This window comes from Pseudomyrmex gracilis, unplaced genomic scaffold (genome assembly GCF_002006095.1).
Source record: "Pseudomyrmex gracilis isolate BER0280 unplaced genomic scaffold, ASM200609v1 scaffold_22, whole genome shotgun sequence".
In the NCBI taxonomy this organism is placed as follows: domain Eukaryota; kingdom Metazoa; phylum Arthropoda; class Insecta; order Hymenoptera; family Formicidae; genus Pseudomyrmex; species Pseudomyrmex gracilis.
The window spans coordinates 986701-1003214 of record NW_018020606.1 but is presented as its reverse complement, the minus strand read 5'-3'; the positions used below and the strand labels follow the sequence as shown (position 1 = coordinate 1003214).

At 34.0% G+C, this 16514-nt stretch overlaps 1 protein-coding gene across 1 annotated transcript in view; it reads right to left on the bottom strand.

The window, feature by feature from the left end:
- Window positions 1-1048: 1048 nt before the first annotated feature.
- The window catches only part of LOC109851906 (inhibitory POU protein), a 40642-nt gene continuing 25176 nt past the window's right edge, over window positions 1049-16514 (bottom strand). Inside the window, exons 2-4 of the mRNA XM_020422486.1 lie at window positions 15332-15388; window positions 6795-7001; window positions 1049-2155 (exon numbers count right to left, since the gene is read on the bottom strand). Coding sequence (XP_020278075.1) covers window positions 1391-2155; window positions 6795-7001; window positions 15332-15388 — 1029 coding nt within the window. The 3' untranslated portion in view covers window positions 1049-1390. The remainder of the gene's footprint in view (window positions 2156-6794; window positions 7002-15331; window positions 15389-16514) is intronic.

Sequence of the window (16514 nt, the reverse complement as noted above, 5' to 3'; positions counted from 1 at the left end):
AACACTAAAACAAACTTCTCTTTTTAACAGAATATAAAAAAATATTACATGTTTAAAGTGCAATAAAATGTTATTGACATATATTTATCTCAAGCTTACCGTTAATAAAAAGTAAATGTTGCAATACACAAGTTTTGTTTAAAAAATGTTGACTATATATATATATATATATATATTGACTATATATATATATATAATTTATATTCTTAAAAAGTAACAAATATATCTCTTGGATAAAACATATGAATCCGGACGGCATTGATGTAAACTCGTTATTATGCAACACAAATCCATTGCTACAACGCTTTTTGCTAATGCAAATGAAAATACAAAAGAAGATATATATATTCCTGGCGCATCTACCCATTTTCCAAAAATCAGATGTTGAAAGCGTTATCTATTATTGCAGCGAACTGTTTTTTTTCCTGGTATTATTGGTATATTATTTGCTGATACACATGATTTGTTTTTTTTTTTTTTTTTTTCTATTACAAACAGTGTGTTTGTGTGGTCCCGTATTTTTGTTTGAAATAAAAAGATGTATTATTTGATATGTGTGTGTCGGGATTGCTTCTCTATAAGTAATCTTTGTTGTATTTCAACTTTGAAATGTAACAAGGTGTTTGTTTCTTTTTTTATTTTGAAGTCTGAAATTTTGGAAAGTAGCTAGAAATTTATTGCGACTTTTCTAAATTTCTATGTTATCAATGTTAAAAAACAAGTCGTTATCTTGTTTTTCATTCCACTAAAAAACAAGTGACAATCAATATATTGAACCGAACTGATTTTGTCACGACTTTAACATTTATATACGAATCACATTGAGAAACAATAACACCCATTGTGAAACATTTGTAAACGCGTCACCAGCGTTACATTGCATGGTTTGCACTAGTTGTATTATATGACAACATCACACGAGAAGATTTGTGATACAAAGAGAGAGATAGAGAGAGAAAATATCGCGAGATCCGACGGGTCAAGAATAGTTCCCTGCAACCGGTGATTTCAGAATATGCTGTTACACAAGCATATTACACACGCGCAGTGATAACAAAGCTATGTATCTTCTCAGCTTGTGACAGCTTTGTCAGTACCCATAGTCTACCCATAACATCGAGCCACTTTTTTTTTAAGCAGATATTCTCACAGATGGATCTCCCGACGACGTTTATTCCGACGATGACTCGGAACGGAATCTTCTCGTCGGATGTTGTCCGCCGACGGGGTCGAAGGAGGGAACTTTTCGCGCGCGGCCCTCCCTCCCAGTTTATCTTTAAAAATGGTTTTGGACTCACGGCCACCCCTGGAACTCAGTCAGGGGTTCAGGCTTGGGCTCGAGACTGGGCAACTGATACGGTCAGTTCTGCTGTCACAAGCCACTCTCGGGTCAATGTTGAGCCGCGAATTTCATACGCTTTTGCTTCTGTCGCTGATTGCAGAACCAAACCCGGACGACGTTCTTCTTCAAGTCAAGCTTCTCCGCGATTGCCGCGATCTTCTCGCCCGATGGTCGCGGCTGTACCGCAAAATATGCCTCTAACGAGCGCTTCTCGGGTGCAGCAATGCTTGTACGTTTCCGCTTTTTCTCGCCGGCCGGCAGTACCGACGGCGCGTCCGGATCGCGTCGCTTGTTCTTCGCTTGCGCTTCCGCCTCTTCCAGCCAAGCTTGCAAGATCGGCTTCAGAGCAATCATGTTGTTGTGCGACAGCGTAAGTGATTCGAAGCGACAAATCGTCGATTGCGAGAGCGCGCCGACACCTGGTAGCTTGAGATTTGCAAGTGCCTTACCGACATCCGCTTGTGTGACGCCTAATTTGATGCGTCGCTGCTTAAATCGCTCGGCGAACGCCTCCAACTCTCGAGGATCCGTGTCGGCATCAGGATGAAGGCCAGCAGCGGCGGCAGCTGCGGCCGCGGCGGCCATTGCTGGATGATGATGAGCCGGATGTGGTACACTGCCTCCACCACCACCTAGGTTGCCGTGATGATGATGGTGGCTCATCATGCCGTTCATACCGCCGTACACAGACGGGCCGTGAATACTCGTGTGATGTCCTGGTCCGCCACCCGTGCTCTCGGACATTGGCGTTAAGGTTGTCATCGAATTCGCTGGGTCTAACATATCGAGGCTCTCCATACCCGGATGGCTCATCTGAAAATATGTATATTAAACAGTTTTTAGTACGAATCTTGTGATAAAGATTTCTTTACACTTTTTTATGCATTGTGTAATATTTAGCGGATAAACGATAAATTGAAAGCTATTGCTGTAAACAAGTTATTATATTATCTATATATGTTTTCACGTTTTTTTGGGACAAAACAGGGTGTCCCAAAATTGGTGTAACATCTCTCGTAGACAGGTAGAAAGAATGAAACTGAGTCGATAAGTCCTATACCATTTTACTAGATTCGCAATATTTACCGAGATCTTAATTAACAAAGATCCGCGAATAAGCGCGCCGGACTGTCTTACGCGCGTATCGGCTCAGTTTTACTTCTTCTACCTGTCAACGAGAGATGTTACATGTACATATATATCTACATATTTATGTACATTTTATAATTATTCAAATATTACTTTAATGTAAAAAAATTAAAAAAAAAATTAAATAAACAAAGAAAGAGAGAGAGAGAGAGAGATAAGAAAAAAAATTATAAATTTTTTAAATTGTAGAAAAAACCAGCATATTTAAAACTTTTTTACAAAGAGATTAAAACTAAACACGCATAATTATATATAAATAAATAGGTAAAAAAAAATAAAAAATCTTCAACTTGTGTTATTAAAACTAGCAACGAGAAATTTAAACAGTCGTAAGGCTTCCATGACTGTTTAAATTTCACGTTGCTAGTTTCAACTTAAGGAGCCTGAATTCTTCATTATTTGTGTTATCAAATTTGAAAAATATAATTTATATGTGTATATATATGTAATCAAATTTACATGTATATATATAATCATATACAATCAAATTCATCATATATATAATTAAATGAATACATAAGATAAAGTAAAATCGCAAAAGATACTTTGAAAAACCAAATGCGCGTCATATTGCCGAGTTTGTAAAAATGCATTATGATGAAGCTCCGTCGTAGTATAGGGAAGAACATGAATGAAGAGTATAAAAAGCAAAGTTAGGTGCGGTGGAAAGAGCAGAAAATATGTACAAGCTAACACGCATAATTATGCAACACGTGCCACGGCCGTGTCGTCACGAATGCAGAACGCACCTTCAGCACAACTCCTTACAAATTATTTATGAACTCCTTTCATATTTTTCTCCGCTTAAAGTGCCATAATATAAATGACATGCTGTTAACTTATTTTCTTAAGGCTAGTATATCATGTGTCACATCTGCTGAATAAAAGTTAGACATTACAAATTAAACACTCAATAAAGCACAAATTACGAATAAATAGACAAAATAGTTGATTTGTTAACTAGTATTTTATTTTTTAAAAACTAGTATTTTATTTTAAAAAAAATTGTTTAAGAATTGTTTTCCTTATATTTATATGTTCAGATTTTAACTTTTATAATTATAATTTTATGAGATTGTGCTAATGTATTTATCTTGTATATATCTTGTATCTCTTTATATATTTAAATATGTAGATAAACTATCACGCACACAAAAATATGTGCACATTATACATACATTATACGTGTGTACGCGTATACAAAATCTAGTCTCAAGAGAATTTTACACTAAATTAACTGAATGCTATAATTTTGACCGTAGGGACAAGGCTTATAATCAAAATTAGTTTATACACAAGTATATTTGAGAAATAGGACGTCTTTGTATACACATATGAATTTATTTTTATGATATATATATATACATCTGCTGAATAAAGTTAGACATTACAAATTAAACACAATAAAGCACAAATTACAAATGGACAAAATAGTTGATTTGTTAACTAGTATTTTATTTTTAAAAACCTAGTATTTTATTAAAAAAAAAATTGTTTAAGAATTGAAACAGCAGATATATATATATCTGTATGCATATATAGGATATACATTCTTTGAGATATTTCTAAAGATTTATTTACACTAGTCATACACACGCACACTGGCGCGCACGTGCACACATTCTCTCTTTTTTCTAGAGAAACCTTTCTCTACATTCAAAATTAGAGTTTTTCATAATTTTAATCAGAAATCTAATCTTCTTTTGTTGGAACACGTGTCGTATCAAATACTCGTTATTGAAAATCGAATAAAACTTGTAAGTCTACGCATTTGAATAGTTACTTAATGTCGAATGTATAACCAAAATTACCGGAAAACTCTACTAAAAATATCTACGTTGTTCTCAATCCGGCCATTATCTCACGTACATACGTAAGCGCTTATACAATCTCGCGGGGCACCAGCTTATACACATACGTACACGCGTAGGCAACACGCGCATCATCTATTCTCATGAGAACGGCAGTATAGTGAGCTAACTGGATGGCACGGTTTCGGTCGGCGGTGGTGCTCTGGGATAGCGCAGTTATATCAGAAATGCAGGGGGTGTACTCTGGTACGGACACCGGCGCGGGCAGCGTGGAAAAGGCAGAAGGTAGAGGAAGCAGACGGGGAAGAGAGCACCACCGACAGCAAATATACAGCAACTCAGGAGGGGGGATTTGCTCAGGGGTGTAGGTAGGGCCCTAGAGACCTGCGCAATATTTCATCATTACGCTGACACGATGGTAGGGTTAGCTGGCTTCTATGTTTTGCTCTTTCTCCTTGCTCTATTGCCCACCTCTCACCCCTAATTTTTCTTCCTCTTTCCTTGTTGCCGCGTTACTGTCTCTTACACGCGCACATATTCGCGCATGTTACACGCGCCCTCGCACATTCTTTTTTTTTCGCATTAGCTTCAAGCCGCTTTCATCTTCCTACTTTCATCCTTCTACATACATTCTTTTTTTAATATACATAAAATTCTGCTAGTTGTGTTGGGGTTTCTTTTTATATTTTATCTAACTTTTATATAATTCTTCCAAAAAAGTATACACATTACGTATTTCTTACATTTTGCATAACTATGTACGAACGGACTCGTACAAGTAATTGATTAGAGGAAATTTGACTGTTAAATTATTCAAGACTGAGTATATCGCAACTTCTATATTCTTAAAAAATTTAGATCTCGCATTAGCGACAAGAGAAACGATTTATGGCAATAAAATCGCGTACGCAAATCCGCGAAAGGATAGGAAAGCCAATAGAAAAAGTTAAGCAAAATCCGCGTTGAACCCTCATCGCGAACACGCGGCTCCCAGTATTCTTAGAATTCATTACATTCTCTGTCGAGGGACATTAGCAGTCGGAGATGATATACAAGCAACACACGCCCCTAACATTTGAGAAGATCATTCCGGGTCGATGCGCATTGGTTACCCGCTTGCACCCCAGCATCACCCCGCGTTTTATTCATCAGCATCAGATTGCTCAGATTAGCATAAGATACACGAGGCAACAAATTGAAATGCAATTCGCGCGAAATCATATGTCGCGCCCGCTTTTAAATGGCATAAAATCTTATAGTCTCGAACTAGTCGGTGTCGCATAGTGTGCTGCGTGGTTATAAATATAATGCGGCTTATTAAGCATTAAAACTCGGAAAATTAAAATCGTTGTCTGCATTGTTCGCGATATTAACAAATAAACTGCGTAAATTAAATTTTTCAATCTGTCGATTAAATATGAATCCAAAATTAATTGCCACGTGTAATTAATTATTGGCAACGATTTTAACCGACCGTTGGACTCGTTGCATTTTATGGATGTACGCCTCTTTCCTCTTACCCTCTCCCGCCATTGCGTACAGGATGGTTTACGAAACGACAGCGGCAGTTTTTCGCCTTTATTACGATAATCGTTCAGCGAACAATTTTGTTGTTTTTATTATTGATGTACCTATATATGCTAAATATACGCTGAATATACCTATCTATAATTGTGATATTTTATATGACGTAAGAATATGCGCAATGTTTTCGTAAGACCGGCCCAGTAGTCTCGCGGCCTGAGTGCAGGGGCTGCGAATCTGAAGGTCCCGAGTTCGAATCCGCTCACCACCTAAGGATTTTTTCCGGGCCGGTCTCTTTCAACCGAGTTTATCGGTTGATCGGCGAACTTAATCGGGGCCTCCAATAATTAATTCGGGTGTAATCCCGAAAAGGACGGCCGTGTATCGCGTGGTAGTAGTAAACAATTGCACATCCTCCTCATCCCCCATTCGTTCTGAGAATATAAAAACGACTACAGACTGGCATTTGCTTCTCTCGCGAAGAGGCGTGCGCCATTTAAGCAAAGAAGAAAAAGAATGCGCAATGTTTTCGCTTACTGTCAGTACTACCAAATATGATTGTAACACATACTGTTTTTATATACAGTCGAATCTCGATAACTCGAATCTCAAGGGAAGAGCTAAAATCTTTGAGTTGTAGAGGTTTCGGCTCATCGAAGTGCTTTCTATTTCCTTTCCGCGGAGCGGAAGGAAATGAACAAAATTTTCGTATTATAGAGGTTTTCGAGTTATAAAGGTTCGAGTTATCGAGGTTTGACTGTAATTCTCAAACGACTTATATTGTACACGAATTATTTTTACTTTTTTCCAAATATTTATGTATTTCAAATATTATATATATATTTTTCAAATATGTGTTTTTTTTATATGTATATCTATTTTACTTCTTGTAACTATATTTACAAGAGTAAGTATATAATGTATGTAGTGTAGCGTATAGAATAATATATCGTAAATGGTGGACTCACAAGAAGATGTGATTGTACCTGATGATGTGGCCGATTATTTGGATGGGGGGTGGGCATGTGTGCTCCATGATGGTACACAGACACAGGATCGTGCTTTAAAGGCATTGGCGTCCCAGCGTTGTGCTTTCCTAAATCGGCTGCCAAAGCCTCCGCTCTTGAAAGTAACCCATCTTGCAAACCGCTGTTTAAGCCACTGAATATATCACCCTGAAACACGTCAAGTATGTCATGTGTCATTTTGTAAAATCGGAAAATTTTAACAGTATCTTTACTATACATAAGAATTAGAATACAATTTCTAGATATAAGCGCTTTACTTTGCTAAATTCTTGAGCGCGATTGTAGACATTTTATTCCTTTATATTTTTCTAAAAATTTTGGAGTAACAAATAACTAATACATGCAATAAAGTTTTAATAATTTTTTAATTATGTTTATATTATCGTACATATTTTTGCACTATTTTTTATTTGAGTTTTTAATTTTTTTTTTCACTCTTAGCATATGGCCAAATTTCTAAAGTTTCTAATTTGGATTATATGTGATAAATTACTCAGGTTTTCTTAACAAAATGCTTTTAATGTGCATTATAAAATGTCACAACGCGTTTTCCCTTTTGGACAAGCTTTTTTTTATATAACTGAAGAATTACACAATTTACAATACAGAGATGCTACATACATTTGTTAACTTTATAAATTTTCTCATTAAATTTTTATGTAATCCATGTGACGTTGTGTGTGTAAGTGTCTGGGCAACAGCCAGCCAATTTGTGTGCCAAGCAGTGACATGGCTTACGATCGATATCCCGAAAATAGTTTTATTATCCGAGATATTGGCGTTTTTTGAGTTTTTTAGATCAAAAGATAAAATTTCTGTCGCTTTTAAATTCTACTTTAAAGTTTTCCTAAAATTTCTTACTCGCACACACACACACACATAATTGTTATCAATCCAAATTCTAATAAATAAGAGTAAAATGTGAATTTACTAATCAACACACACACACACACACAAATCAATAGATATTAATTTATCTGAAGAAAGAGAAGGATGTTTGTGCGGAAAATATATATAAAGTTATATATATATATATATATATATATATATATATATATATAAAGAATCTATAAATAATTATTATAAAAAAGCATTAAAATTTTTAACGTGTGACAGATATTTAAAGATATAAATCGAGTGCATAAATACAGTAATTTTTGAGACACAACAAAACAACAAGTGTTATATAATCAAGAAAACGACAATATCTGCACGGATAAATGGCATTAAGTTACGATTCCCTCGAGCCTGGTAACGTTATTGTATTAACGCGTACACATATTCTATGATGTTTAGTAATCAAATTCATCCGTTACGCTGGAATCGATCCAAAAGATGGATACTTGACCGAGTTTCCCAAGAGACGGTGGACAGAATATAGAATCCGTCAATGTAACGCACGATGGCGAAACTGGACGAGTCAGTAGGGGGATCATACTGATGTCCCTTTACGCGTTTGGAGATCCAGCAGTTCCCCTTAGCGAAGTCAACATTTAATGGTAACGAAAATAGCTTAAACTACAGCTATGGTGAAATTTATGAGCAGTTCGGAACGGAATAACAAAAGGGACGGGTGTGATTTTATTTCATGGAGCGTTATGTGCAAAAGGGAGGATTGACTAAACTCTTCTTCTTACAACTTGTCGATGTACAAGAAATAATTTCATAAGACTGATATGGTTATACTTTTTATTATTTTTTCATTAATTTTAATAACAACAGTAATAAAAGAACAATTTCTTATGAAATTTGTTTTTTGAGACAAAATTATTTTAGACTTTTTTCTCTGTTTTTATTGCTTTTCTTTGAATAATACGCATACAATAATTATACATTTTGTAGACATAAATGTTTATTATTGCTATAATGAGTGTAAATTTTTATAATATCAAACTACATTATCTTGTTACTGTTACAGTAAATTTTTGTTACTATGTTCTCAGCTATTGATTACAGCAACTCTTTTAAAGGGATATCTTAATGAAAGCTATACATTATATTCATAGCCTTATATCACTTAGACTTGCCAGTGACTTCCATGGATGTGATCGATATTATATGGGACATTTTGCATCAACTACATCTGTCACTTGTGACATGTTACTAGGTTCGTTCTACGTTCGAAGAATATTGCAGTTGTAAACTACAATACATACGTACCTATAAGAAACTTATAACTTCTTTGAAGCGATTTCAACATAAAAGTATTTATCAAACATACATTTGAAATTTGAATCTTTGAGTGTTAGTAAAAACTAGTGCTAAGTATCAAGTATATAAATTAAAGATAATAGTGCACAAATATATGTGCTCTTTTAATATTACGCTATCGATAGTAAAGTAGCCAAGTACCAAGCGCTAAATGTATGAGCAAAATACAATTACAAATGTAAAGTGTACAAATTTTAGAGCAATAGTTTAAAGTAAAATCAAATTTAATCAAAAAATGTAATTTAAAAAAATGTTTAGTTTGCATCTCATATATATAGGAAATCTCTTTACCTCTCTAAAAAACCAATTAATTCAAGTAATAGTCATTGTAAAAAATAACATAATTTATAATTATATAATATATAATTTATTTTACATTCATCTTCATTGAATAATACATTTTGCATAGATATCTAGCACTTGGCTCTTATTTATTCATATTATACTTCTTATTGTTCAATTATAAATTAATAGTATACCTATACTTAAAAACTTATATTTATTATTTAAAAAATAATAACTAAATAAGAGATCTTAGTTTCATAAAAACACTCATAAAGAATACCATAGTGTTTGAAAAATAAATTTTATTGCATCAAAATTAATAATCGTAATTAGCATTACGGCGTTAAAAATATTAAATTGCGTACTGTAAGATTGAATTCGATATTAACATTTGCAAACTTTTACTCAGATAAATTAATGTTTAAACATATAAAAAGTAATTCTATTGGATTTTGTTACATATACTGCACAATGTAAACTATTATGATTATAAATAAAAATTGCGTTAACTAATATAGAAAGTCGACAAAAACTATCCTGATGACACTTCTCCACACATAATAAAAATATTGAATATTTACAAAACGTATCCATATGAGTTTCGTGATAACCATGTATGTTTTTCAGTTAAAAAGTAAAATCTGTTACAACAATGTCAATGTAATAATAACAGCAGAGAATTCTCTCACGGAAATGTTATATCCAACATTGTATCTTCAACGTATTGCACGAATAGTATTTTATACATTATATTGTTGTTAATTTTCTTTGACAATCTTTTATTGTTTTTCAAATTTGCTATCTAGATTAATCTAAAATAGTTATCAAAATATCGTTAGCCCGGCCGACGCGGATAAAGCTAAAAGTGATTCATCGCCCACTTATTTCATTACGACCTGTAATGTCCGCATCGCCCGATCAATGTTTCATGCGGAAACCACTGGCGTGTTCCAGCGCTTCGATTATTTATGAACTCCTCGTGTCTTCGTACCGCGTACCTATGGCTGTCTCTATAGGTTGCTGAACTGCCGTCAGTCTTTTTAATCTTGAAATTTTACTCTCGCTTCTTTTCGATCGCTCTATATTTCTCATCACGAATTACAGAGCCAATTCTATTATATTTTACAAGCAATTTGTATGATATATTGCCAAATGATTATAAATTAGTTTGTTCTGTAGCATTTAATAAATATGTACTATTATATTATGAATATTCTATGCGAAGTAAGATGTTACTCAGATTTTAAGAACAAACTGACAGACATTTAACGTAGCGATAAAAATATTACTTAATATTATTCATTGATTTATAACAACTTTATTTCACTTTATATTAAAACTCTTTTATTTAATAAAATATTATTAGAGATTGACCTGGTCTTATCTTACTTTATTTTAAAAAATTTACTGTTATTTAACCCTTAGACCAACGTGTATGTTCTTAATATACATGAAGTTTTGAAAGAAAAAATACTATTTCAATATACTATTTCAATGAAAAAATGCCGGCTGTCTAAAGGTTAATAAAAAAAAAAAACAATTAATATACAAATATTTATGTTTATTGTGAAAGTTTTAAAAATTTACGTAATAATAGACATTACATTAGGACATTAGGAAAAGTTATGAAAGAAACGAAAAAATAAATAATAAGTTTAAGAATAGGTTTGATAAAATGATTTGCTTTCACCAGGATGTGAGTACTGTATAGGAATGTGAGTAAGAAAACTACCCTCACACGTGGAAATATTAATGCGAAGCAGTAACTTTCTGCAATAACTTGTACCGAATGACGACATTTTTCACACAGACATGCTGCTTAATCGAAGCATTAGCAGAACGATAAATCACGGTCGCGGCTAAGAGGTAATACACGATGGACCCTCGTTTAACGTAACACTTGAACAGTAGTCACTCGATCTTCATGCCTGCACAATACATATACAATGTACACACACACATACGCACATGTGTGTACGCTGGAGTCAAAGTTATCCGACTTTATGTAGGGGAAAAGACGCTAGAATATCCCACATTATTGCCTTCTTTATCTCTGTTTATAACAACAAATTGGATTCATTCCAAGTTCACAATTCCTATTTATTGAGTAAATGAGACTAATTAGAACAAAACGTCTGCTTATCTTCAGAAAGAAAGAGAGAGAGAGAGAGAGAGAAAGAGAGAGAGCTATTGTTTTTTGTATAATTTTTACATAAAATTCACACACACACATATAATTGTCCAAAGGAAAGACCGCAGCTAGAAATTACACGGATATGAGTTGTCACAATACTTATCTATTTCGCTTAAAGAATAGAAAGAAATATTCTTCTTTATAGTATAAGTTGCTATCGTGTTAGTTGCGTGTTCAAAATGGCTTTTAGTAAAAATATGGCATGTGACATTTGCGAGTATTGTTTAAAAATTGAACATAGAGCAAGTAAGTTTTTTTTCATACTAACGTTTTAATTCTTTCATTGATTTTGAAATTCCTAATTGCAATTTCATCTTAGTTATAGAAATATGAAAGTTTTAGAACTTTTTCTGTATTTATATTATTTACTTTTTTATAATTTTTTTCTGTATTTATATTATTTAACCGTCATTGCATCGAAGTTGTTAAATATAATCTCTTTTATTAAAACTTACGTTTGGTACGTTTGTAAGTTTAGTAGGCTGTCTAATTGATATTCTATACGTATTCATGAAAGAATGATTGCTTATTATCTAATTATACTGTAAAATAAAAAAGCGCATCTGAGAAGATTTAAGAGGATAAATATCACACGCAAGCAGTTATTTATTCATTGTTGCATTATATTGTGAACAAAGCTTAATGATGCTGGGGTAGGTGGGGAGAATCGAGGGTAGAGACTGCTCTTATTAGTCTCATAGTTAACACTTTGTGTTGTTGTTTAGCGAAGTTTCTTCCCCCTCACGCGATTCGCTACGTCGTCGCGGTTAATAGAGTCATTTTTCGATGCGGTCCACCCCTGCGCACGAGAGATACGTCTTCTGAAGCTAAAGTATATTATGAGGATTAGCCAATTACAATTGAATTATCAGCTCCTACGCTCCCCTTCTGTAATTTGTCCAACAAGAGATGGGCTCGATTAAGCATAGTTAACGCATTACTGATAACCGTACAAGATAGCGTAGCTATGGTAGCGTGGTTGCAGAATTGATTATAGAATTTAGAAAAAAGAAAAAAACCAAAAAAGAGCGTCATTGATGTTTCAACGCATTAAGCAGATATCTGACTTAGATAATCAAAAAACTTTATATGCGTGGTCTATTAATTCTTGTATTGTAGATATTATAACTATTATAAAAGAAAAATATATATATATCTAGAAAGATGTACATTGCATCAAATTAAAAAATGTATCTTCTTCAGCGGTGCAAAGGCATTAAGCAAAAAAAAGTCAATTACACCGTGACCTATAAGTCCAAATAATACGGTCGTATCGAGTACGTAAAATAATATGTCTGTCACGAGACGTATTTTCCTCTAGAAAAACTTATTTTCCGGAAAACATATTCTCATTAATTTACAATATTTGGCCCAAAGAGCAAACAAATACAAAATTAGATATTCTGGACACATCTTTATGTGCAGTATACATAAACCTTCAAGCGTGTGCACAAAATCAATTAGCAATTAAAGCCCAGCCGTGTCTGAGCCAAGAGCGGTTAGTCAGCGAATGGTATCCGCGAGAGATTCGATCGATATTCCGAACGCCGTCAAGTAGAGTCCGCGTCGCGTCGATAAGATACTAATAGCACACGCTATCAATACTAAGAGCGGCGCATCAATATCAAATGAGAAAGAGAAGAAGAGAGAGAGAAAAAGGATAAATGTCGTCTCACGCGCAGAGCGGCGTGTCGATTAATTACGTATATCGCGGGTTCGTATATGAAATTAATTAGCAATCAGCTTCGCAGTTACCGCGCCGAGTCTCCAAGTGTCGTGTCGCGCACAGCGTGCGCTCGGACCGTCGGCTATCGGATATCGCAAATTGGGACAATTACGTTATTTCCGTCCGATAACCTACATCACGGAGTAGTCTGATGCATGAATAAGTAAATTCTTCCAGAAAATCTGACGTCTGACACGAAAACGAGGAGACTGTTCAAATTATCACTTGCATGGCGGAGTACCTACTGTCTAGAGTAAAGAACATTATTCGAGCTGGTTTCGCCTCGGTAGGACCATCAAATTCAGTTTCATTCGTAGCGCAGACGCGATTTGCAACCCCCCTTGCCGTCGCCGTTGCCGCCGTCACCGTCACCGCCGCCGGTATCATCGATTTATAATAGCGCTGTTACGTTCTGTTCCCTTAACAGCGTTAATATTAAGTGTTGCTATTGTCACTAATATTATTATATCTTTTTATGTCCGTCGCTGCTGAAATACACGCGGCGATGCTCAGTGTGTGATATAATGCTCACTCGCGCACTATATTATCCCTCATATTATTGCTGGTAAATCTGCATTATCGATTTCCATTTCCGCCACGCTCGGTTGTCGTTGCGGTTCTACCGCGTTATTGTCGTACATTACTGTTATCTACTGTTATTATTATTGTTATTATTATATGCAGTTTAATCGCGCGATGGCGGTTTTTACATATTCGTGCGCACGAGAGTTTTCAATATATCTACTTAAATCGCCATTCCTGTGTTATTATATAAATCAAAATATATCGGTGTAGAAATAGTTTGTGCAATCAAAAATCATTTAACGGTGATCAAAATGACAAAAAGTACGAATTGCTCCGACTATAATGCAACCGCCTAAGGTATCTGTTGCATCCGCGGTGAGCATAAGTGTGTGTCACGTAACTCTTTTTATGGCACTCGACTATCTTCCTTCCCCTCTCATTCTCTTTTTTTCTTTCTCTCTCTCTCTCTCTCTCTCTCTCTCTCTCTCTCTCTCTCGCATCATATATCTAAATAATCAATTTAGTACTGGCCATAATCGTAACCACGAGTTAGCGAGTTTATACGAGCCAAGCTAGCTTCGTAAAGCATAAATATTATGAGGCATTTCGTATACAGCAACAGTCTCATAATCTCTTTCGCCTTTTTTTCTTTTCTCTTTGCCTATCGTTTTTCCTCTTTCTTTCTCATTATTCTCTCTATTTTTTTTTCTTCACTTATCCTGAGAAAATAGTTAAATCTAATCAAATCTTTGCTACGTAATAAAAGATATCTTTACATTTTACAGAAATAATTATCGTAATATATAAAAACAACATTTTTTAATATAAATCTTTTAATATATTTTTATTTTATAAACATTTATAATAATGTAAATTATATATTTCTTCTATTTGCTATTATATTGAATATAGAAAAAAAATGACGACAAAAAGAAAGTTTATAAGTGCGTGTTTATACTGTGATACTGAAAAGTGTATGTATAGTAAAATACGCTCTTGTATAAAAATATATATATATTCTGAATAATAAAAATTTAAAATATATATTGCTAAAAACAAGACGTAATTGTAAGAATGATTTTTATTGTATTAAATTGCATAAAGATATTTAAAGATGTAATTAAATCTAGTAAAACTTTTCTGTTAATTAAAAACAATGTCAGAATATTTTGTACTTCTATGTACAAAATATAACAACATATGGTTGTTAAAACTTGGAATATAATTATTTTGTCTCGTCTGAAGGAATGATAAGTAATTAAAGTGTTCTAATAGTGTATTAAAATGACAGCATAGTAATGTCATTTTATAAAAAATACAATTACGCAATGTCTAGGCATTTCATTAACTATATTTTCTGTATTTGATTAATAAACCGACTTATTTTACAAAGTAAATGACGATATATAAAATACTAAATATTATAATCTAGTCTAATGCGTATGACGCAAAGTTGTCGATTAATTCATAATTACATACATGATAAGTAATGATAATAATAATAATAAAAAAACATAAACGTAATTCTGTACTCACATTATGCCTCGGTGACCAAGAATTGCACATAATGGATGCATCTTCCAATATACGACTCTGCAAAATAAAACAATGCCATTTCTCATTGAAGCCAAGATTTCATATAATAAAATATTTAGCCAATTCTTGTCTAAATAACGCTAAAAAAATATTTTTAATGAAGAAACGGCAGTATAAAAGAGACAAATATGTAAACTATTACATTAAAGAAGGTGAAATTTTAAATATTATTTTGCATGTATAGTTAATTTATCGTTTTAACGCGTTTATATTAATTTATGTATCCGGCAGAAATGTATATGTATTAATAAATTATGTTTTTTTTTGTGAGAGAAAGACTATTATTCTCCGATAACTTTGCACGACTATTTAATCTCAGCAGATTTAACACACTAGTAACTATATCAAAATAGTATTATCGAACAAATATATCTACTATCTAATAATATATCATTGTTATTTATGACACAAATTTCTTGTTACAATAACATATGCGATTGGATGACAAAAATAGAATCAACATTATCGTATCACGGAAATACAATCGATGGATCTGTGTCCGCGATCTCACAAAGAAACCACATAACAAATTTTGATACACGACTAATGACCGAGGAATATTTTCACCCGGATAGAAATCGAACATATACGCGATTTACCTGTCAACGACACTTAATATTTATCTCGTTTGCATATTTTATTTTCGCCGGTCGTCGCGCGCGACGTGAACAAGTATGCGTGCTCTCGCGAACGCGACAACCACATCCGATTCTCGACACGTACAATGTATTATACATACGCGCGCGTATACATTTATATTATATTTAAAGAGCAGAGCTCTGAAAGAGATTGACAGAATCGGGGCATACCGGCGTCGCGACGCCGTCGCAAATTAAATGAGTCATTTTAGGATTCGCGTGCAGAACTAGGTAATTCAATATCGTCCGTATTAAAGCGTCGGCCAATTCTGCACTCGCGCGTTTCTTGATGACAATGATTACGGGTACCGAGACTAATATGAATACATCACTCCGTCGAAGCGACGTACTTTATTAACGTGTGTCACATGTCTCAATGTGTACTCTATCTGTGGCAATACTTCGGATCGACGTGTACGCACGATATATCATCGAAAGCTTCGATTATAAATATACATACGCAGATGTACATATACATACATGTA